This window comes from Antedon mediterranea, chromosome 2 (assembly GCF_964355755.1).
Source record: "Antedon mediterranea chromosome 2, ecAntMedi1.1, whole genome shotgun sequence".
Lineage (NCBI taxonomy): Eukaryota > Metazoa > Echinodermata > Crinoidea > Comatulida > Antedonidae > Antedon > Antedon mediterranea.
Window position 1 is genome coordinate 17,303,073 of NC_092671.1, and position 23,348 is coordinate 17,326,420.

The 23,348-nt window shown below is 30.6% G+C and overlaps 1 protein-coding gene across 1 annotated transcript in view; it reads right to left on the reverse strand.

Annotated features, from left to right (window-relative positions):
* Positions 1–785: 785 nt before the first annotated feature.
* The window catches only part of LOC140040610 (protein O-mannosyl-transferase TMTC2-like), a 70,780-nt gene continuing 48,217 nt past the window's right edge, over positions 786–23,348 (reverse strand). The window contains exons 3-11 of the mRNA XM_072086668.1: positions 16,540–17,446; positions 16,061–16,175; positions 14,335–14,420; positions 12,087–12,271; positions 8,182–8,260; positions 6,823–6,944; positions 5,613–5,694; positions 4,890–5,068; positions 786–3,103 (exon numbers count right to left, since the gene is read on the reverse strand). Of these exons, the coding sequence (XP_071942769.1) occupies positions 2,915–3,103; positions 4,890–5,068; positions 5,613–5,694; positions 6,823–6,944; positions 8,182–8,260; positions 12,087–12,271; positions 14,335–14,420; positions 16,061–16,175; positions 16,540–17,446 (1,944 nt within the window). The 3' untranslated portion in view covers positions 786–2,914. The remainder of the gene's footprint in view (positions 3,104–4,889; positions 5,069–5,612; positions 5,695–6,822; positions 6,945–8,181; positions 8,261–12,086; positions 12,272–14,334; positions 14,421–16,060; positions 16,176–16,539; positions 17,447–23,348) is intronic.

Sequence of the window (23,348 nt, forward strand, 5' to 3'; positions counted from 1 at the left end):
GTGCATATAGTGCATGTTAAAGAACTACACTATTCAAAATAGTAGGGGATGGTCTCCCGGTGTGCTGATCTGGTAGGCGCTGAACTGCTGGCTGCCATGGATCCGTAGAGGACCTAATCCAAATTTCCTCAGTTTCTAGTTAAACTTGAGAACCAGAATATATAATTTATTTCTCTAGTCTACTGAGGTTTAGTAATCATGGATGTAATTTTGCTAGGCAATTGGATGAAGTGAGGTAAATTCTACCCATTTTAAATGTCACCCTCGCTAAAAAGATCATCCACCCTTAATTTAAGTAACTAAATCCCAATTTAAGTAACTAAATCCCTATTTAATAAACATGATACATACTTAATTTAGTCAACTATAAACTGCAACTCAAAGGAAATGAATTGCTATTCTAGCAAGATGTCGTATACAGGATGAAGATGTCACACTGTACATATCATTGCAATAAAAACAATAACCATCTCTAGCATTTGTAGATAACTTTATACACTTAGGTCTAACAGTAATAATTATTATCAGACTGATTATGGGAGACATCTGACATTGTAAGCTTGAAATGCTTGTTAGCCAATGATAATGTGATAACCAACAAGATAGTGGGTAAGGCTGACAGTGTCGCAAATTCAAAATGTATTATTTAGAGATTGTCTATAGCATTTTGATATTGTAATTACAATTGTAATATTTGTTGTTATCTATGAACAAAGCAGACAAAAAAACATGTATACATCAATAAGTTGAGGAAAAAGAAAATTTACAATATTTTTTTCATTACATAAAATTTAATATTTTGCATACAAACATGCTCGTTAGTTGGCATACAAAGTAGTACATATATCTCAATTCTTAAAATATTGCTATTTAAATTAATAAAATTAATAAATTTGCCTATTAAAATAATTCTAAAATTTAATTTAATTTAATCCAATAAAACCAAATTGATCATTATGCTTCAAATTAATTATCAATATCACTAATATTAATCTACCAAAGAAATTTGATAGTGTTTTGGAAAACATTATAAATCGGTGGGGGGTTAAATGTGGCAATTATATATTAGAAAAATTTCGTATTACACCACATGTATTTAATATATTTATCAGTCGTTCAAGTAACCATTGCACTTTCTCTTATCTACAATAACAAAAAATATTCTTTAAACTATTTACAGGTTTTCATGATACCAACTAATTTGCAATAGTCAATAGCTAATTGATGCATAGGAATGTATATCATGATGCATATAAAGGTTTGTTTTTATTAAAGATAGACAAGCTCTCAAGAATATAAACAGTATTATGATCAAACAAGCAGTTTTACTGCCGACTTAGTCCAAGTTCTAGAGTGTATTTCAACAAATCAATATTGGTAAAAAGATAAATATGTTGGAACATATATATGGCGTTTCATACGTATAATACTTGTGCTCAAAAACAAAAACCAAAACGCCGACTGGTTGAATAAGATAAAAAAGAAAACTTGTTAAATACAGACTTAGGGGAAGTCTACTGACTCTGAGAGACTCGACTTATTTGACTGTATCGCTTGTTTGTTTCCAGTTTTGAAATAGGTATATATACTTTACTAATAATATTGTTATTTTAGACTAGTTTGGACTAAATTATAAGTTATAAGTTAGTAGGCAAAGGATTAAACAAGCCTAACTGGGGCTAAATATGGCTCTGATTACAGCACCAGTAGAGTACCTCAAGCTTGTTATTCAATGTTAAAGATAAAGCCTATTGGTGGCACCATTCAAATTAAGATTATTTTTTTTATTAATTATATGTTTTGCCCTACTCTGACGTAATTTGTACTTTATACTAAGTACATTTGAGAATACTTGCGAAAAAATTCGCAAGTAGTTCTCGGGTGGGACTACTTGCCAATTTGTTCGCAAGTATTCTCAAATGTACTTAGTATAAAGTACAAATTACGTCAGAGTAGGGCAAAACATCTAATTACTCAACTCCCTGACGAAAAATTACAATCCTGTTTTTTTATTAACTTACAGATAATAACTCCAGTTCAGACATACACTATAATATCGTTATACAATCAAGGCTGGTAACTGCTTATCTGGCAGATGTGCTCTTTGTAATAAATGAGTAAATTATAATGTTATATAAATGATTTATGAAAACTCCAGTAAACAATGGTGGATTTAGACCTAATTACTGTCAATGTTACTGGTGCCATGACTGGTTGTGGTCACTTCACAATTGAAGATTTCACCAGTTATGTTATGTGCTTCAGTTATGTGGTTAGAATAATAACAAATAAATTGATAATTATCTAGCATTTACCCATCCTGCTAGTGGATTTTTTTTTTTAAAGTTTGAAGTCAATATTTTACTTCAAGATATACCTATTTTCTCATCTCATTACAAAACATGAGCTCTTTGTTGTGGGAGGTTCTATGAAATAATATAATAATAATTTATGAAATTTTTTAACCATATTCGTGTATAGATTATAAAAACTGCAATTTTAAAAGAAATTCCTAGAACAAAGTTATTGAAAAATATTCCTTGCGTAATATATATCTTGATTGAGCAGTGCCCAATGGCTGACATTCCAGACATTTTCATATTTGTGTTTTTCATTATGTGATGTTAGCAGCTTGAGCACTCTTTTGGGTTTTTTTGTATATAATATGCATGTTTACTACAAGCATATTAAATAGCTTGCCTCACTTTTTTTAGAGTTTGTTTTATATTATCATTTCAAAAATAAAAAGTGTCATGTGATTACAGTATTTGTTGGTAGCAACATGGAGAAATTCTTCATGGTAGCATAAATATAAAGTATGTGTAAAAAGCAGCTATATAACTTAGTATAATTAGGTAACCTACGGATTAAATTAAATATTCTGTAACCTAAACCTAACACCCCTCCACCTTCCTTATCTTCTACTGTTTACAGATGCGCTATCCTGTTGTCTGGCCAACAACTTTCGTAGTTTGCGTAGATTTTGCATAGTTATCTGGTCATCTGGTTTAAGTTGTAATGCCTTCAAATACACTGATTCAGCTTCTTCTAGCTTTCCGTTGAGATGAAGAATAGCACCTAGGTTCATGTGACCATTTGAAGACTGTAAATAAGCATAAAACAATAATAAATAAATAAAATTAAACATGAAATAATATTAAACGTGATATATGGAACTACAAAGTATCGTATCTATATTTAATCTTTAATCATTCATTCACTTCCATTTATTGTCATTTGCATATAAAATATACATAGAAATTATGTTTGTTTTGAGATATACAAGAACAGATAAATGAAAAACCAACAAAAACAATTACAAAGTGTCACATCACTCTCGTACGGTATATAGCATTCAGTGCCTGAATGGCAGCAGGATAAAAGCTGTTACGAAATATGTACGAGAGATAATGGACCAGTAACATCTACCGCTACATAACACCTCAAATACATTATGCATGTATAATGTATTTTAGTCCTTAAAATCATTACAAACTTTTTTAAGATAATGAGGGCAGTAGACTTTTTTTGAAATTCAAATTTGAAAGTCTGTAAATCAATATCTAACACAAATAATGAGAGCAATAAATCAAGTGCTTTCTCATTTTCCAATTTTTTTTTCAATTTTACAACCATTGTGAATTTACTACTTTTCCAGTAGAGTCTATGCAAACCTAATACTATTACTAATTACAAATTTTCTCAACAAAAAGTTAATAGCAAATCCACACATTATTATTATGGTAAAGCTCTGTCTACACTATGAAACTTTAAGTGGAATGTGATGTGCCCATATATGGACATGATGATGTCATATCACTACTATATTTGGGAATATCACTACCATATTTGGGAACTTTTGTCAAACTAGTTTGATAATGTAGACAGTGCTTTACCGTGGCTTATGGAAATTGTTCAAAGAATATAATTAGTATAATTTTTCAAAACATGCAGAGCAGACACTGATATTCAGCCGATCAAATTAACAACTACAGCATAATGTAAATTTTATCGACTGTTAATATTTTCTCATAACTTTCAGAATTACTAAAAAGAGAAAGAATAAAATAAATTAGTTTGGGCAATAATTTCAAACATTCAAAACAGATTAGGAATTTTATTGGCTGTTAAAGTTATTATTTTTTTATTGTAATAACTTTAATTGCTAATATTGTATGACCAGTGGTGTAACTATAATGTAAATTTTTGAATAAAAACATCATTAATTCTAAATATAAATTTAACATTTTTATTATCATTTTAATGACTAAAATTGTGAAATCATTAATAACTATTAACGTTTATATGATAGATATATCATATCTTTGTCAGGACTTGAACAATAATTTGAGAATTATAAGAATTATATCACATTTTAAAAATACTTCACTTTCAATGTGTATGTGTTCTGCTTAAATAGCAGGTTCAAATATTATAAGTTAAAAAGATTAAATATAATAGGATGAACTGCATGTTATAGTCGTTTTGTATGAGAATGATTTTATGAAACATACTAGGCCTACATATTGAAATGCAAAGTTAAATACTATATTTCTTTTTCACGAGCATTTCATTAGTGCCACTGCACCCCTGTTTTAAAAGCATATAAAAATAGAACATATATATATATCATATATATTTTAAACTCCATTTTTACTAATTTCATTAAAGATAAATTAAATTATTGAAAATTTTTTAATTTACAAAAATGTTTACACACATCCAACAAAGTCCTAAGTCTTGTATAGTTGTGGCTGATTTTGACGTAATGAAAATTCTACAGTATCACTACTCTTATTGGACATTTTCTGTGAATCAAATAGATGTTACAACAGACACCTCTATTAAAGGGACACCTAAAATGTGTTCAACCGTATATCAAAACTTACAGTAGGTTTTATCTTGACAGCTATTTTATAGTATTTTTCTGCCTCAACGTTCAATCCTGCTTGTCTGTATGCATTGGCTAAGTTAAAAACAACTTCAAAATCTTCTGACACCATTGACATTGCCTTCTGGTAAAGTTCAATAGCTTCCTGATAATGCTTCTGATCCATTAAAAATTGAGCTATGAATACAAAATAAAAACAGGCATAATGCGTGAGATTGGAGCAAATCATTTATAAATAATAATAAATAATTTTCCTTTTGGACTTTTCAGTCTCTGGAAACTTCCGAAAGATTGCAAGCAAGTTAATTTCTTGGGGTTTAGGAAATTCTTTCTTCCGGAATAAAAATGTACTTTTTGAATTATTTTTATCTAAATCTAAAAACTAGCTTGGAATATAATTTTAGAACACTGATTAAAGCAACAAGCCACAAACATAGTACTACACACAAAGCACTAATGTCGTCAAAACAGGCAACTCTCCCAATACCAGACAACTTTGGGTTTTTGTTCGGTTTTCTAGGAGTTCTGAGAGTTCAAATGTTTATTTAATGGATTAAAATTTGTCACCTGAAGAAAAGCCTAGTTTTTGGAGAGTTTCTGGTTTTTACAGAGCCCGATATCAACTATATACAAATACCATTTTATTATAGTGCATTAACAGTGATTTAAACACTGACTATCCAAAGGGTACCACATAAAAATTTATAGATTAAACAATTACCAAAATGTTGGTATACACTTGGGTTTGTTGGATCCAATTCCACAGCATGGTTGAACATCTTCTGTGCTTCCAATGCACGATTCTGAAAAACAAATATTAAACAAAATATCAGTAATCGTAAAAACGTCAATAAAATTATGTGTATTCTAAATTAAATATGATGAAATATTTTCCTGAATTGAATTTATAATCAACATGATATATTTAATCAATAACAACCTAATAATTCATGTCTTCTTCCACACTCATCTAGGGTGTCATAAAATATTTAATAATAAATATTTTGTCTGAATCCCTCTAGAGGTACTTGAACCTATCTAAATGTGATATGTCTACTTTGCAAAATTGAGTTCATGTCTGTGTTGATGGAAACGTTTCAACTTGTGCGACGAGTCGGCCAAGTAAAATGTTTGTATCGCCTGGTCAATTGCTACGCTTTAATGATTCGTAATACTTGTGGCACCGTGTCTCATCTCAAGTGTAACTTGCTGTCTAAGTTTATAACATGGTGATGGCATTATTACAAGTTTACTTTAAAATATAAGTAATTTTTAGTTTAAACATAAGGTCCTCTTATCCAGAATTTTAGTATTGTTTTAATAGTATATTTTACTTGCCAAAATGTGTAATTTTTAATAATTCTCTCATGTTATTATAGATATCAAAGTTTACATATACATAGGAAAGGTTTCACAACATAAATTCAGCATATTATAATATATATACTGTACTAGACGTATTTGTTTGACTCTCACAATGACGTGCCATATACACATATGCGCCATTTATCTAGATGCACTTAATTCATCATGGTGCCTGTTATTGGACGGGTACCTGCTAGTATAATATATAATATAATATTGAATATAGCATTTGTGGTGAAATAACTTGTAGGTGTTGACCCTGTCCTACTAAATGCTTGGGTACATCTACATCGCTTCAATACCCTCTTTCCTGGATTTGCGTTATCTTCAGGAAGTATTCACAATTAACCAAAAACCACTCATACCAACAAGGTTAAATGATTTCAATTCTCCATGTTGTATATCAATTGAAGAAGAAAGCAAAAACATATGTAACATATATAAATGTAGTTCACCATGTAAAAGCCCTATTTGTGAAATGAATACATTCTAAAATTCTTGCCTACAGTAAAATAATAAAATGTCTAAAAGATACAAGTTAATGTTATTATAGTTTGGTTAATTACCGTTTTTCCAAGCAGGTTTCCATACGTCAAGTGTGCAGGCACATGGTCTGGTTTGTACCGTAATGATTCTTTGAAAAAATGTTCGGCATTTATTGCATCACCAAGTTTTGCATATGTTTCACCTGAGTAGAAAAAGAAAACAGTTAGGTCTTTCACATTTGACATAGGTTTTTCGTCAGAAAAACTATCCTCAAATATTTGTTAATATGAAGAGTTGATGTCCTTGTCATAAACTTCCATTTCAAAAGTTCTCGTTACAGACTTAATTAATATCTTTTTGATATCTAATGAAACGTGCCTATTGCTTTTTAGATCTTTACCCCCAATTACTAACTACTCAAATAAATATTCAAAATTAATTCTCACACTATAATCATATCATTTCAAAGATCCTTAACATTCAATCTCTCAGGCTTTTATTTTATTACTATCAAGGTTAATACTTTATTTTTAAACAATTTATATGGAGATATGCTCTACTTATCTTCTATTGTACCCAAAAGTCTCTCTTTGTTTAAATACCATAAAACCAGATTTACTTGAATCTTGAACAATATTTGTTTTTTTATTGTATTGTACAAACTAAAATATGTACCATAGGATGTATCAAGATGCTGAAGTACAAAAAAACAAGCTATTTGTTTTTTTTATAAAAAGTGCAAAAACCTTTGAATAATCTTACGCATCATTAAATCTTTGAGCGATAATTATTTTCAATTTCAAGTAGAAATATCACGATAGAAATACTGATTCATATTGAATTTTTTAAATAAAAATAATTAATAAAGCTAATAAACAAAGTTTACACAAGTATTATTTACTCTATCCTCAAACCAAAGTAAGGCACTACTAATGTAATATTTGCTTTGCTGGTAATACTAAAAAAATAAGTAGAATCCATTCAAGTTGATAACGAGTTGTCTATATTTATTATCTTTAAATAAGATATAAACTCATAGTCATATAGAAAAGGCCCCTGGTGATACTGGGTATCATAATATAGGTTACAACATAGCAAGTAAATTGCATTGAATATATTACTATTTCTCTATATATCTACAGTCAAGTCATACATAATTTTCTTGGACGCCATCTATCTACCCTATATCATACGGATTCATTTTTGTTTTGTTGCAAATTTGTAAACAATGCACAAGTAGCAGAATGTAGCGTTAAGTATGACTATGACCTAGTTAATGCTTCCAACTTTAGCTAAAAGTGTTGAGCAAACGCTACTAAGGGATTCAATCTGCAATTTTCATTGGTAAATTGACTATTATAACGCCCTTGTTGCAGGTAAGCTTTATCTTCCCGTTTACGCTAATTTACGCATTTCAATTCTCTCTAGTCCATACTTACCAAGCATGTTAAGCAGGCTCTGAGGCAGGTAATAATCAGGCCGTCTCTCGAGAGCGGCTGAGAACACATCAATTGCAGCCTAATTAAGCAAATGAAAAGTAAATAAAGGTGAATCAGTTAGAAATGGATATGATAACAATATATAATTATATAGGTATTTATATTAAGCGCCTAATTAACTATAATGACAATTGAACAATGCTTAACTGTTTTTCAACTGTTAAAGTATTATTTATTTATACCATGTGTACTATTTTCTCCATGTTTATATATTCAACAATAATTCAAGGGTATTTAAAGCTATTTTCACAACAATTTATATATAGTACAATACTTATCAAATGCTTGGTTCATTGGCAAATATAAGTACAATCTTTAAAATAACAACGTGAAAATGAACTACTTCTTCTACTGAAGGCACAAAGTTCAATAATTCAAATATAATCCCATGCTCGAGTATATTCCCACCCCAAAATTTAGGCTAAGTTCGGATGCAAGACTTTTTTTGTTTTGATTGTTAATGCAATTCTAGTATAACCCCACCCCCGATTTAGACTAAGTTCTGGCATAAGATTTTGGTAAATCCATCTTAGTACATAATCCAACTCCTTAATTTGAACCAACTTTTATACCCAGGCTCCCTGGGACTGTTATCACTCGATAATTCTTTTTTGGGGATGGGCTACCGCTACTATAGTGTAGTATAGACATTTTATTACACATACAAATAGAGATTTATTTGAGAAATATTACCTATATAACACCTATACTATTACTGATAAGAATAAGGCTATGTCTACACTATCAAACTAGTTTGACAAAAAACATGTGATGTGCCCAAATATGGTAGTAATATGACATCATCATGTCCATACATGGACACACCACATTTTGTTGTCACATAAAATTTGATAGTGTAGACAATGCTTAAGAAGGCAAGGAAACATAAACTATTTAACTGAGAATGAAAATATATATGAATAAATACATTCTAAAACCAAAAACGTTTCTAGGATTATACAAGATAATCTAGCAAAGCTCTACACCACTGAACTCCAATGATAAATGTGCTTTTGAGCAAAAAGGAATCAAAAGATATAAACTAAATAGCATCCATGACTAGCCAAGGGTGTCTAGAATATTGTAATGATACCCAGGCGGTTTGTAGCGACAACAAGCCTTTACTCGATGCTATAATGCTCCAACTGCTTCGCTAAATATTGTAATTAGTGCACATAGATGCGTGAAAGAATTACTGGTACATGCACCAACGATCGTGTAAGTTCAAGGAATTATTCGTAGATGTTATAATACACCCCTAATTTTAATAAATAATAATAATAATAATAGTTCATTCTTATATAGCGCTCTACAAGCAAGCTTCTCTAAGCGCTGAACATTATTACCCCAGTCATTTTATGGATCAAACACGTATGGAAACATACTCCCATAATGCAGCTAGTAATCAGCGCAAAGTTGTGTCTTGATCTAACCGGGTACCCATTTATAAATAATCCTATACCGAGACCACACTCGGAAAACAAATTGCCTGATAATAGAGACATTTTGTCCATAGTTTGATTTTGTAAAGTTTTTCACTAAATATATTTATAGCTAAATAATGATGAAGGGTTTCCCAAAAGTTCTGCTAATTTTCTAGCTGTTTTTTATTTAATTTAATCATTTTGATTTAGCTCCTTGCTTATGTTATTTTGTATTTCCATTAAGATCCAGACACTGATACCAAAGTATACCATTTTCATTTTGTCATTAATTTGCCCTTAGATTTATAGTTAAATAATTAGTACCTAATCCTATTATTATTATTATTATTATATGGCTGTAATTGAACTTTATAATCATTCAGCTAATTTGGAATTAAATTACACTCTACCCCACTAATTCATATTCATTTATTGACTCTACCAACATTTGTTCAATCAATTATAAATTCAATGCCATTATCATGTCAAATTCAAATGATTGAGCAAATCCAGAGACGGGGCACCCGGTTGATTTTACATCAACGTCGTCAGGAACAGTCATATGAGGGGAGACTAGACACTATCCCATCCACAATCGCTATTAGAGATTGTTATACTGTTCTATTTGTTTGCAATGTTTTACTTTATCATCAAAGATCTATTATTTATAATTTACTCATAGTTAATAATCGTCATGATACTCTCACTTTCAAGCATCTTCGCTCCAGTAATGATGTGTCAAAATTTTGCATCCCGACCAGATTCACTAGAACTTGGAATTCCATACCCAATGAGATTCGCGATATTTTTGTTAATGGTTCTTTTATTAATTTCAAATTATCTCTAAAGCTATATTTTAAATGTCGGAGAGAAACTTTTTAAATTTTTAAATGAAATGATATGTCTACTATATTAGTATATATTCTTGTTATTTGTTATTTATGTGTTGGAGAGACACACCTTACCGGTGACAGCGTTTTGTTTAATGCTTTTGTCTTTCCTCGGCCTCGTGTCTTGTTTTTCATACATATATATATATATTTCTATGTTTTTTTTTTGTAATTATTATTTTATGTTTATTGCCGAAATGAATAAAATAAAATAAAATAAAATAAAAATTCCAGTGTTAGTAATGTTTGATAACAAACTTTTAGATAACACTTTAGTTTGATAAAACAATTTTGGATAAACACCCTTCACACTCCTCAGAAAGAATATGCAGCATTTTCTCATTAAATAGATTAAGTTACTACATACAATCTTTTACACAAATCATAATGCTCAAGATACAAGCAAAAATATATATATATATACTTTTTATATAATCTCAAAATGAAATGACCTTCAGTAATAAACTTTTGACCATTAAATCATACATTATTTATTCACATATATATTTCTTATGATGAGCAAATTAAGTTTGAAATATAATGGAACTTTAGTCAGAAACATTAAATCAGCTTCTATGTTTTTTATAGCTACAACCTGCTTACATTAGTGTCTTTTGAGTAGTCTTACGAGATCTATAGTTACACATATGTGTGATAACTCTTGAATATATATCACACGTTTGTACGATGAGGATGCAAGTGACAATACTCTCTACACTGTTGCAATCCACTCTATTTACCAATATATATTATTTGTTTCAGACATCAGCTATAAAATTTGTTGATAATGTGATAACATTCATACAGGACAGAAAAATAGTGAATCATTACGCATGAGACTATCCGGAATAAAAATTATTTCTTGCTAGAATTGATTCTGATTTGTAAATTTTGGTCTTTTGCAGAACTTAATGATGAAAAATGGAATTTGTCAATATCCAGAATCAGTCCATGTATACAAATCAATAAAAATACATGAATGGTCAGAAAAGTTTTTCCCTATAACATGAATTATTCTTAAGGAGTTTACTTCAGCTTGCTTTTATAGCCATGAATACAATTTGGAACTAAAGCTTCCAAAAAAAAGGTTAGAAAAAACATTATATGGTAAAACCCCTCTCCTTTAAGACATCAATATTCAGGAAACACACTATTAAAGGAGACACCATATTAAGGGGACACGTTCTTATGAAATGAACGAAGGGCAATACAAGTTTTAATACTACAGCCAACCCTTATTCATGTACTATGGAGATGTAGCTTGGTGGTTAACATGCTTGCCTTCCAATCCCAAGATCCAGGGTTTAATCCTGACCTAGTGCCAGGGTTGTAACTAACAACTCTTTCAATTCCACTCTCTAAGCCTCAATTCAGACGTAGTTTATAAGCACGATAAATTATAAAATAGGTTATCCATCCTGTAATTGGCAAGGTTGTGCTCGGAACACTTTGTTGGGTCCCGAAATTATCCATTTAATTAGGTTCTACTGCAATACAGATATGTAAATAAATATATATTGAAATTTCTTACGTCATATTTTGCCTGGTCATGTAACAATTTTCCCAAGTTAAACATCGCTGACATGACAGCGTTCATATGGCTTCTTGGATCCTTTAGCCCTTTGCTGTCTATTGCAATAGCACGACGATATTCCTCTTCAGCATCATCAAACTTCTCAAGTGTTGCAAACACCATTCCCAGATTCAAATATGCACCTATGTATGGAATTATTCATAGTTAGCTCCAGTTTTTCCAACATTTTCCTTGGTTGTTTAAAAAAGGAAATGCATACAATAGTAAATAAAGCACCAAGATATCTGCCTTAGGTTGAACCAAATGTAGTTTAGAGCTCCGTCTACACTATCCAACTAGTTTGACAAAAAAAGTGTGATGTCCAAATATGTAGTGATATGCCCAAATATGGTAGTAATATGACATCATCTCCATATATGGGCACATCACATTTCATTGTCACACAAAGTTTGATAGTGTAGACAGAGCTTAAAACCTAAATTCCGGTCATTTTGATACATGTGTATGGATGTGTGCAGTAGGAAAAATTGTATAAAGCTCTGTCTACACTATCAAACTAGTTTGACAAAAAAAAGTATGATATGCCCAAATATGGTAGTGATATGACATCATCATGTCCATATATGGGCATGTCACAATTTTTTTATTACATACAGTTTGATATACTTCTCTATTATGGTTTTACCACCTTGTGTTTCAAAGACTGGGGAATATGTTCAAAGGCCATGATTTTTGGGAAACAAACATATGCCATAGAACGCCATGCTAATTAATTAATGTGCATTTACTACATTTCACCTACAAGTATTAAAATATGGCCATTTCCCCATATTTTATTTCAATTGTACAGTTTATCCACAGAGTATAGCTAAAGGCAAAAACTTAAAATATGCTACACACTCATGTTTGAATAAACCTTGTAAATTTAAAATCAGAATACATAGATAAAATGTTTTAAAATTCATTGACATGAATTTTTAGATATATCTGTAGAGAATTGTACATTTTTGATATTATGTAAACTTTATGAGACAGTATTTTATCCATCAATAACTTTGTTATATTTTCAACTCAATGATTTAGCTGCCCTTACATGTCTATACACAGGCTTAGGTACAGAATAATCACAAGGTAACTGTTAAATAAATTATAAACTCAGGACTGGTAGCCAAGTGAAGACAGAAAGACCCATGTTCAAATCTCAAAAACAACTTCCAATACACTGAGCTGTAAATAGAGTTGAAACATACTAAGGAGGAAAGAAACTAGTCACCCTCCATATAATGCTGAGAAACATGCTAACAGCTCATTCCACTAGGTTCCGAATGGTAAAAAGGTAAACAAATTAACCAAAATCTCATTTTAATAAATAACTTTTCCAACATGAGAGAAATACAACAAAGCACCATATTTAATACACTTGGTTTTTTCTTATTTGAGTAGTCGCGCTATCTAGGCTTACAGATGAGTTACAAATGAATTTAAGCTTAACTAAATACAGTGCTTATTTGATCATATAGAATACACTTAGAACTGGAAGTTTATTCAATTGTAACATAAACATCCAAATGAGATAAATATTGAGGCAGATTTTCCAAAAAGGGGCACTTCCATAGATATACTAGATCATTAACTGTAAAGACACAAAGTGATTCCAAGGGAGAGGGACCACTCAAGATGGCCGCTGTAGTTCAATTATTATTTACAGTCATATATAAATAAAACACATAAATCAGAACACATGTTTTTTTTAACGCACAGTGAACCTTTCATAGAAATACAGTAATGATATTGTTAATTGTAATGAAAGAAATATAATTTCTTGGTAAACTACCTGGCGTTTTTGCATACGAGAATTATTCTCGCATTTATACACTCTACATACTTGTAACACAGGCATAGTGTGTGACTGTGTAGGGGAAAATAACTAGCGATATGAAATGGTAGAATCCAGCCGCCATTTTGTCTGGTCCTCTTCTCCATGAAGAATCACTTTTTAAAACTGCAATAACATTGGAGACTGCCCTCTAGCCAATCATTATATGAACTCTTTGGGCATTACATAAATACCTACAGTAGGCACATACTTGAGAACCATATGAAAATAAAGTGCATTTAAACATGAAGGAATTTCTCCGTGATTCAAATGAGAAGCATGGGGCTCTAGGATGCATATTTTAGAAAAGCACATTCAAAGGAAATTTTTTTTCAAAAAATATTTCTTGTTTATTCAATGTATACTCACTTGCAAGTCTTGGACGACATCTTATGGCCATGCGATAACTATGTATTGCTTCTTGATATCTCTCACTTTCTTGTAACAATATTCCTCTATTCCAAAAAAAAATTTATATAAATCATTAAAAATTAACTTTTTATCGGCAGTAGAGTTTATAAATATTTTGTTTATTTTTCAATTTCTGAATACTTTCCTCAAAATATAATAATATTTTGCCAAATATAAAAATGTCATCCAAAACTAAACAAAAATAAGATACACTTGACTAAAAAATGGAAGAGTGGAAGTTGAAAGCATTCCAACCTGAACGCTACTATGCAGATATCATTTACATGTTTAATATCAGAAAGATCACTGTACTATTACATCTATGTAATTGTAATAATTACCATTCCAATACAACATCACTTAGTATTATTATTGTTAATGATTACTTTGATGACAACATAACTGCAAGTACAGAATATCAGCCTGAAGAAACGTGTTGGGTGAACCAAACGCTTGACCAATCAAGTCTCACCAATCTATCTCACAAATTCATATTTCCCAGCCCACAAAACATAATTATTATGTTTCTTACAATACAAAAAAAATCAATAATGTTTAATAAAGTTTGCTTAGGCCATTAATTACGATAACAGTAATGTGTAGTGAGAAAAGGTTTTGCACTAATAATTGTGCGAAAATTAATGAATACAAAACAGGGTAAGCTTGTAGCTGCGGGGTAATTTAAAAAGTGCTAATTTGGTACACATGTAATTTGATTTTGCAATTAATTTGAATCTAATTAACATGTTTAAAACATTACTGCATGAAATAGGACATTTCTATGAATATGGAATGAAAATTCCTAGTGAAGATTAGTTTTTTTTTTACCCCATTAACAATCAATGTTTAATTATGTATTTACGGCTCGTTAACGTTACAAAATTTGGTCCATCGATTCTAATGGCAAAGTACTTTTTCTAAATCTCTTTTTTTTTCTTAATCAAATTGTTAAACATTGATATAGAACTTTGCAATTTGCATTTCAACAATATATAAAAATCCCAGGAGAAAAATAGGTACCTTTATTGAAGTGGGGGTAAAATAAGCCCTAGAGATCTAGTTTATATGTATTTTTATAATTATGTGTTAGAGGTTGGAAATTGAAATTGTACTTTAGGGAGTATTAATAATTTCAAATTGCCATACAAGTAATAAGGCAACATAAACATATTGCCTGTAACATAAGTTGATGATGAAAATGCAATAGCAAACAGACTTCCTGTATAAAGTTCCAGATTTTCTTAATAATTTTCTTCCTTGAAAATATAATATATAATAGACTATGTTCCTAAGTCTTTGTACGCAACTGCCTCCTAAACCAATGGGGTCGATGCTTACTTCGTTTGTGCTGGCCACTTTCTAATTTGACTATGTTATGTTTCTTTGAAATGTGCATTCAGAAATTATTGGCCATATTAATACGTCAAACAATCCATCTGCAATTTATTTATTAAATCAGTGTTGTTTTCAAATTTGGCATGGTTACAGGAGTTATCACAACACTGATTTAGGTTTTTAATAATGCTATTCTCTATATGGCACAATGCAGTACAATGAATATCCATCAGGACAAAACTCATTTTCAGAGATCACATATATCGTACAAAAAAATAAAATAAGTGATTTGAACCTATTACTATTCTGAACTTATTAAATTAATAATTATTATTAATAATTAACTCACAAGTTATAGTGTACATCTGCCATGTTACTTCTAAATGAGAGGGCACTTCTGTATGCATTTTCTGCTTCTTTTAACCTTCCCTTACTTTTTAAAATGTTGGCTAGATTTCCATATGCTAAAAATAAAAAAACATATAGCAATCAAAAATTTCTATGATATTGACCATCTGATAAAAAATGTCAAGAAACAACTGAAAAAAGTATTTTACTTTAAAATGTCAACAACCTTGATTTTATATAAATTAATATTAGATTGGATTTTATAATAAATTGCCTCCTTCACTATATTTGGCGTCTCTTTTATGCGATTATTACAATAATTGCAATAGACATATGGTTTTCATTACACAATATGGCTGGAGCTATATAATGTATTAAAATAAACTTTATAATGCAACAAACCAGCTTGCATAATAATATATTCTTTTAATTAGTCTTTCAAAATATACAGATATATGTTGAGCAAAATGATTATTTTACCTTTTGCTGGATTAATATCAATTCCTGATCTATAGAGGGCCTCCTCATTATGCCAATCCCGGTTTCGTATTATTGTTCGAAAGCCAAATAGTACCAAAATAAAGATGGATGCTAAAACAATCAACTTTTTTCCTGTTTCTTGGTTTCGTTTCCAGAGTTGATAAGAACCTTCGGCGACCAATAGACAAAGTCCCATGCTTGGAATGTACAAAATTCGTTCGGCAACGACAAATCCAACGTAGAAAAATAAATTTGTTGCAGGAAGAAACGGAAAGACTAGTAGTGATAAACCGATTAGCATCACGTTTAACGATCTACGCTCTTCGTTTTTTATATAAATTTTTTCTGATGAAAATATATCTAAGAATGATAAAGCACCAATTTCTTGATTTAACCGATAAGGCGAACATCGTTTGCGCAAAGCAATTTCTCCTTTATAATGCCCATTACCCTTTGAATCATAATGATGATTATTTTTATGACCGTTAGAAAGTTTTAAATGTACTTTATTAAAAGATTCAGATTGCTTGTGAATAGAAATTGGAGATGACGGTTGTTGCAACGCATCAAGTCCATGTACACAATATATTACAGTGTAAACAAGTATTATATACATAGAAACCGTAGCCATATTGCGTATGTCTAGAAGCGACGTAATCAAAGGTACAGCTTCCATCGACCAATCAAAGCTCAGTTTGTACGGGCATAGCATGAGCCATATATTAAACGCAGGAAGATAGTGGAAAGTCAATGATCTTGTTAGAGAACTATTTGAATCAGAGGCAGGATTGTCGGACGGAGAGAACTCTGGTGTTGTGTTTCCCATCAGATATAAACGAAGACTGATGAGAATAATGCCGCATGTGATCTGTGACATCATACCTTGTTGAAGATGTTTAGAACCATTCTAGAAAAATTACAAAAATAAACAATTAATGATTATTTTGACAAATTATTTTTTGATAAAATTTACTTTATTAATTTATTCACTTTGGATTTGTGAATCAAAATTGTTACACAACCTAAAATTGTCAAAAGTTCTAGATAAAATAATAAATAATAACTAGATTTAATTCGTCACTATGACGAATTATAGGTTATATGCATTGATTATTAAAATAAAGATAATTTATTTTTAAAAGATATTTTGATTCATTGATTTTCTCAGATTCTTTAAATAATATATAATATATGATAGGACCTTGCTAACGCGAATACAATAGCCGGTATCACAATCCGATCAAAGATCCCTCTGCGTATAATGTCATAAACCACATTTGCTGTTACATAATAATAAAGACATAAGTTATTTTTTATCTAGATTTCATTATAAATCATGTGTATAATATATACACTAAGAAATAAATTTGAACAAACAATACGGATAATAAAAAAAAAAATTTATTTCGTTTCCCAAGGTGAGACTCGATCTCGGTACCTTGAGTGCCATAGACACGAGCACACACCACCGAGCCATACACAACTGACTAAAAATTGTAGAAAAATTCCTCCGTGTATTTACTATGCAGTAACCACTTTGGTGCAGATAGATTATTACATACCGCAATGAATTATAATTTTTTACTATGATGACATCTCTAAAAATGTACAAAAATGATGCACTGTCAAACTATATACTTTTAACTTTAATATATGAACTTTTGAAGGAAGAAAGTTAATGTTAAGTTTGTTATTTTGGCCTAAGAAAATGTCATAATTTGTTTGATTGTCGAAATGAATTTTTTTAAATTTAATATGCAATTAATTATGGCTTAATCAACTTTTGTTCCCTTAGTTTAATAATAAATCATACATAAGATACATACACTTCAAGAAAATTAAATAAAAAATATGTGTTCCCGAGCATTCTGACGATCTATATTAATTTTAAAATTTAGCATATTTTCACCATTTTGTTAACTTACACGTGCGTAGCCTGTCACTTTTGACGTGCTCGTATAAGGCAATTACGCGTTGAAAAGTGAATAAAATATGATGATATTATTAAAGAAAGGTTGTACAACCGAAATCGGACAAAAAGAGTGCGCATTAACGTATAACGCGCAGTGCGCATGCAAAAATCTGCGCACTCATGGCAATTTTTTAAACGCTTAAAATTGCCTGAAACGTACTCTAATTTCATCGAAAATAAATTTTGACAATTTTGAACATTTTAAGCGCGCGTACGCAAGCGTTATATGCGCTACGCACGTAATTGTATTGCCATATGATGAAATATGACCTGAAATTTATGAGTACCAAATTTTGTTTAATTGTGATTCATGCTTGTGAAGATATGATTACAAACGTGATTTCGTAAAATCGCGCGTAGACCGCGTAATTTTTGATTACGCATCGTGAAAATATAACCACATCGATTCCTGGCCATAAGGAATATACTCTGAAAAATTGACTTAGATAGATGAAACTGATATCAAGATAATTCACGGACAAAATAGTGCTAAGGAAAGAATAAATAAATAAAGATTTTGACAGAATCAAGAGGTTATATGCATGATAATGCATATAACCTAATAATAATATAAAAACAAGAAAATGTAAATATAAAAATAAAACAATAAATAGTACATGGCATTTTTATTACACTGCACGCATTATATAGTATACTATTCCTAGTGAACTATAGTAAATGAAATAAGCAGGAAGGCTATAATGAAATGAATAGTCATCAAGAATAAATAGCATCCCAAAGGACTTGTAATAATACCCTTTTTTATTGAATAACTTTTCAGATCATTTCAAAAGCCATAAAAATGATAAATCTCTCTCCATAGAACGTTGTAGAGAATTAAGTAAATGCATAGATAAAGATTCATTGTGAAAATTTATCAGTTAAATCAATTTATCTCTCGCGAGTTTTATTGTTTAGTTAATTCATTGATGTTTGGAAAATTACAAATAATTCATTGTTTTTGTCACTGAGGGTAAAACAGCATGGTTTTGACAACCTGGTTTAGTTCATGTGAGTGAAAATATGTACAGTATACATTAATAATGAATTTATAAAAAGATATCCAAAATTGATGTCATAGATTTTTACATCATTTATAAACGTTATAACTGCAAATACTTCATTTTTCTTGTCAAGTAGACTCAATAGCCTTTTTAGTGATCATAAAAATGAATTCCAATTTGTGTAGACCCAACAATGATTTATTATAATAAACAAATAACAAGACAAAGCTAATTATATGTTCATTCTTAAAGCTTGGTTCCCACTAGAACGTAACGCAAGGACGTAAACGCAACGCAAGCGTTTTAACCAATGACAAGCGAAGTTATAGACAGTTAGCAATCACAAGCGAATAAGCCATCGCTTGTGATTGGTCAATTCACTTGCGTTGCGTTACGTCCTTGTGTTGCGTCGCTAGTGGGAACCACGCTTAAATATTAGATGGTAAACAGAGAACACAAACAACATAATAACAAGTATGAAATTGAAGTTTGAAATTAACACAGGGGAGGTCCAGGCAGAGCACTAGATGTTATGTGTGTGCTGACCCCTTTTGACAGTATGTTTAAGTGTTCGCTCGATTAAAAAACTGTTGAAATCCCTGTGATAGTATTATTCATATTCATTTATAGAACAGTAACTCAGACAAGCATACAGTTTTTAGTCGTGTGGATGCGACTCTATAGTTCACTATGTCGGTCGGTCGGTCTGTCTGTCGGTCCGGTATCACTATGCGTTTTAGCACGCGACTTATGGCTGTTGGCCTTGTTATTATTAGTTTATGTTTTGTTTTTTTTTCTTTTCGTATTTGTATTAATGATTACTTGATTGTATTTATTATCCTGTATGTTATTGTGTATTGTGGAAATGAATTGAATTGAATTGAATGCACAGTTAATCAGAATAACCAGTGAAGAGTGAAATTCCTTATCTTGTATAACATCAGTTTTACAGTCAGTATAACATCAGTTTTAGTCAGTTAAAAAAATTAAAAGGAAAAACTGTTTAGAAATGTGTATTTACAGGTATTTTTCATGTTTTATGCTGCTAACCTTTTACTATTTTATAGAAATGTCAATGTCTAATAGCTTTCAGCAAACATTTAAAACTAACAAATCATTTATAAAACAATGATGAAAATAATGAACAGTTGTTACACAATATTATAGAAAATATGATGAAATGAGAAGTAATATTAATAGCTGCAAGGTACTTATTCCTGTACGACAATTTAAAACTATCCAAGAGAACGTCAGTTAATTTAGAACTGTTTGAAATGATATGATGGGTTATTCATCAGTTGTTTGTATATATGATTATTTTATAGATATAATTTGACAGCGTGGCATGCGAGACATCATGATTCTTCATACTTAAATTTACATAATCCCCTGAGGAAATGTGATTTAACTACATAATAGAAATACTTACTTGATACAAATTAAACAAATTCCTTAACAATAAAGAAAAACACATCATTGTCATACTTGACTGATCATCGTGTATATACATTTTATGTTTGAATATAATGAATGAAATTATAGAAATTGTTGTTATTGGTGATTTTAAGTTATTTTAAATACTAAATTAGCTTTAAAAGGATCAATTGTTTAATATTTTTTAAATGATGTATTTTTGCATGCATGTATTGAAGTAGTAAAAGTGTGATGGCCTAGTTAAATATTAATTAATACTGGTATACACAGTCCATTTCTAAAGCTTCCATGTACCAACACATAATACAGGACTCAGAATGTAACCTCCTATCACTGTTTAAAAATCTTGCCATCTACCCTAACAATTCTGGCATCCACCATCCATGCTGTTTGTATATTGTTAAATTTATTTTACTATAGTATGTATATAATGGTAGACTAGACATGTAACTCGTCACTTTGACGAGTTTGGTTATCCGCCGCGCAAGTGGTGCAACATTAACATTAAGGGGATAGGTTGAGGACAAAAGGAAGTGTTCACGTTGGCATTATGACCTGAACTGAAGAATATGATATGTTGTTATTGCTGAAATTTATTGTTTAAATTCATATATACTGTAGTATACACAGTATAATCTGTATCCATATCACATACAGTGTAGAATAGGTGAAATTACGGGACCCGCTATTTATTGCAATTTTTAACATGTTGACGGTTTTAAAATGAAACGCGAAGGTAGCAATTCCGAAAGGAAATTATCTCAGCAACAACGTATTAGCATGTAGAAGAAATTTGAAAACGTGAAATATTGATGCGCGCTCGTTTAAATGTAATGAATTATGACGCAAAAGATGAAAATACAACCTTTTTTATTTAACTGGCCATATGATGACGTCACAACATCCGATTGGCAACATTTTTACATAATTTCGTATCTACAGTCCAATAGCTTCCAGAAAAAGTTTTAATCGTGATTATCACATTTTATTCTTACGAGCTATAACAGATTAAAATTTACTGTAAAGATGAAATTAATGCCACACGTGATTTAAATTTTTAAGCACGATGACGTAAAAAAAATTAAAATATTTTTAACTCATGCGAAAGATAGTTGATTGACCTAGACAATATCAAAATCGGGGTGAAAATGGAAAACGGATAAGTGGAGATGCGCTCTATTCAATGTGATGAGCTATGACGAAAGATACAAAATCCTAAATTTTATATTTGCGTGGCCATACGATGACATCACAATGTCCGGTTAGCCATATTAATACCTGATCCAATATCTACAACTCATCTACTTCCAGAAAATGCCATCCACAAAAAGTTGACCGTTTAGTTTAGAAATTACGACTGTTTTAAAAAAGGCATATTTTAAACGAATTTTTTAACGTTTTCATAAAAAACGCGCGCAAATTGTCCAATTCGACGTGCTCGTATGACGTATCTTTAAGTCAAAATTGTTTAAAATTTGGTAAAATTACTAGAAAAGGCTGGAAAAACATAAATCACGCGAAAAAAATACGTTTTCAATGCTACGTGCGCTCCGCACACGTAAAAATGTGCGCATGCGTGGGAATTTTTGACATGCTTAAACCGACATGAAACGCGTAGAAAGTTGATTAGAAATTAATTTTGCGCATTTTGAAATTTTAAATGCGCGTGCGCGCGTAACTTTGTGTAAAACACGCAATTTTTTTTCAACAGAAGGTTAGCGCATGATATAAATTAAACTTTTGCAAAGTTTCACTTTAAAATGTTATTTGGTTTTCGACATATGTTAAATACGAGAAAATCGTTAAATCGCGCGTACGTCACGTTGCGCGATTGTAAACATCATGAAAAGCTTCGCTTGACGACGTTACATAAATGTCAAAATGTTAACATAGTTAACAAAATGTTATGTTTGCAAGTTTTAGAGAAAAGCGTTACACAAAAATCATACAGAAAGAAAGAAGATTAAGAACTAGACATGTAACTCGTCACTTTGACGAGTTTGGTTATCCGCCGCGCAAGTGGTGCAACATTAACATTAAGGGGATAGGTTGAGGACAAAAGAAAGTGTTCACGTTGGCATTATGACCTGAACTGAAGAATATGATATGTTGTTATTCCTGAATTTTATTATTTAAATTCATATATAGTATACACAGTATAATCTGTATCCATATCACATACAGTGTAGAATAGGTGAAATTACGGGACCCGCTATTTATTGCAATTTTTTAACATGTTGACGGTTTTAAAATGAAACGCGAAGGTACCAATTCCGAAAGGAAATTATCTCAGCAACAACGTATTAGCGTGTAGAAGAAATTTGAATACGTGAAATATTGATGCGCGCTCTTTTAAATGTAATGAATTATGACGCAAAAGATGAAAATACGACCTTTTT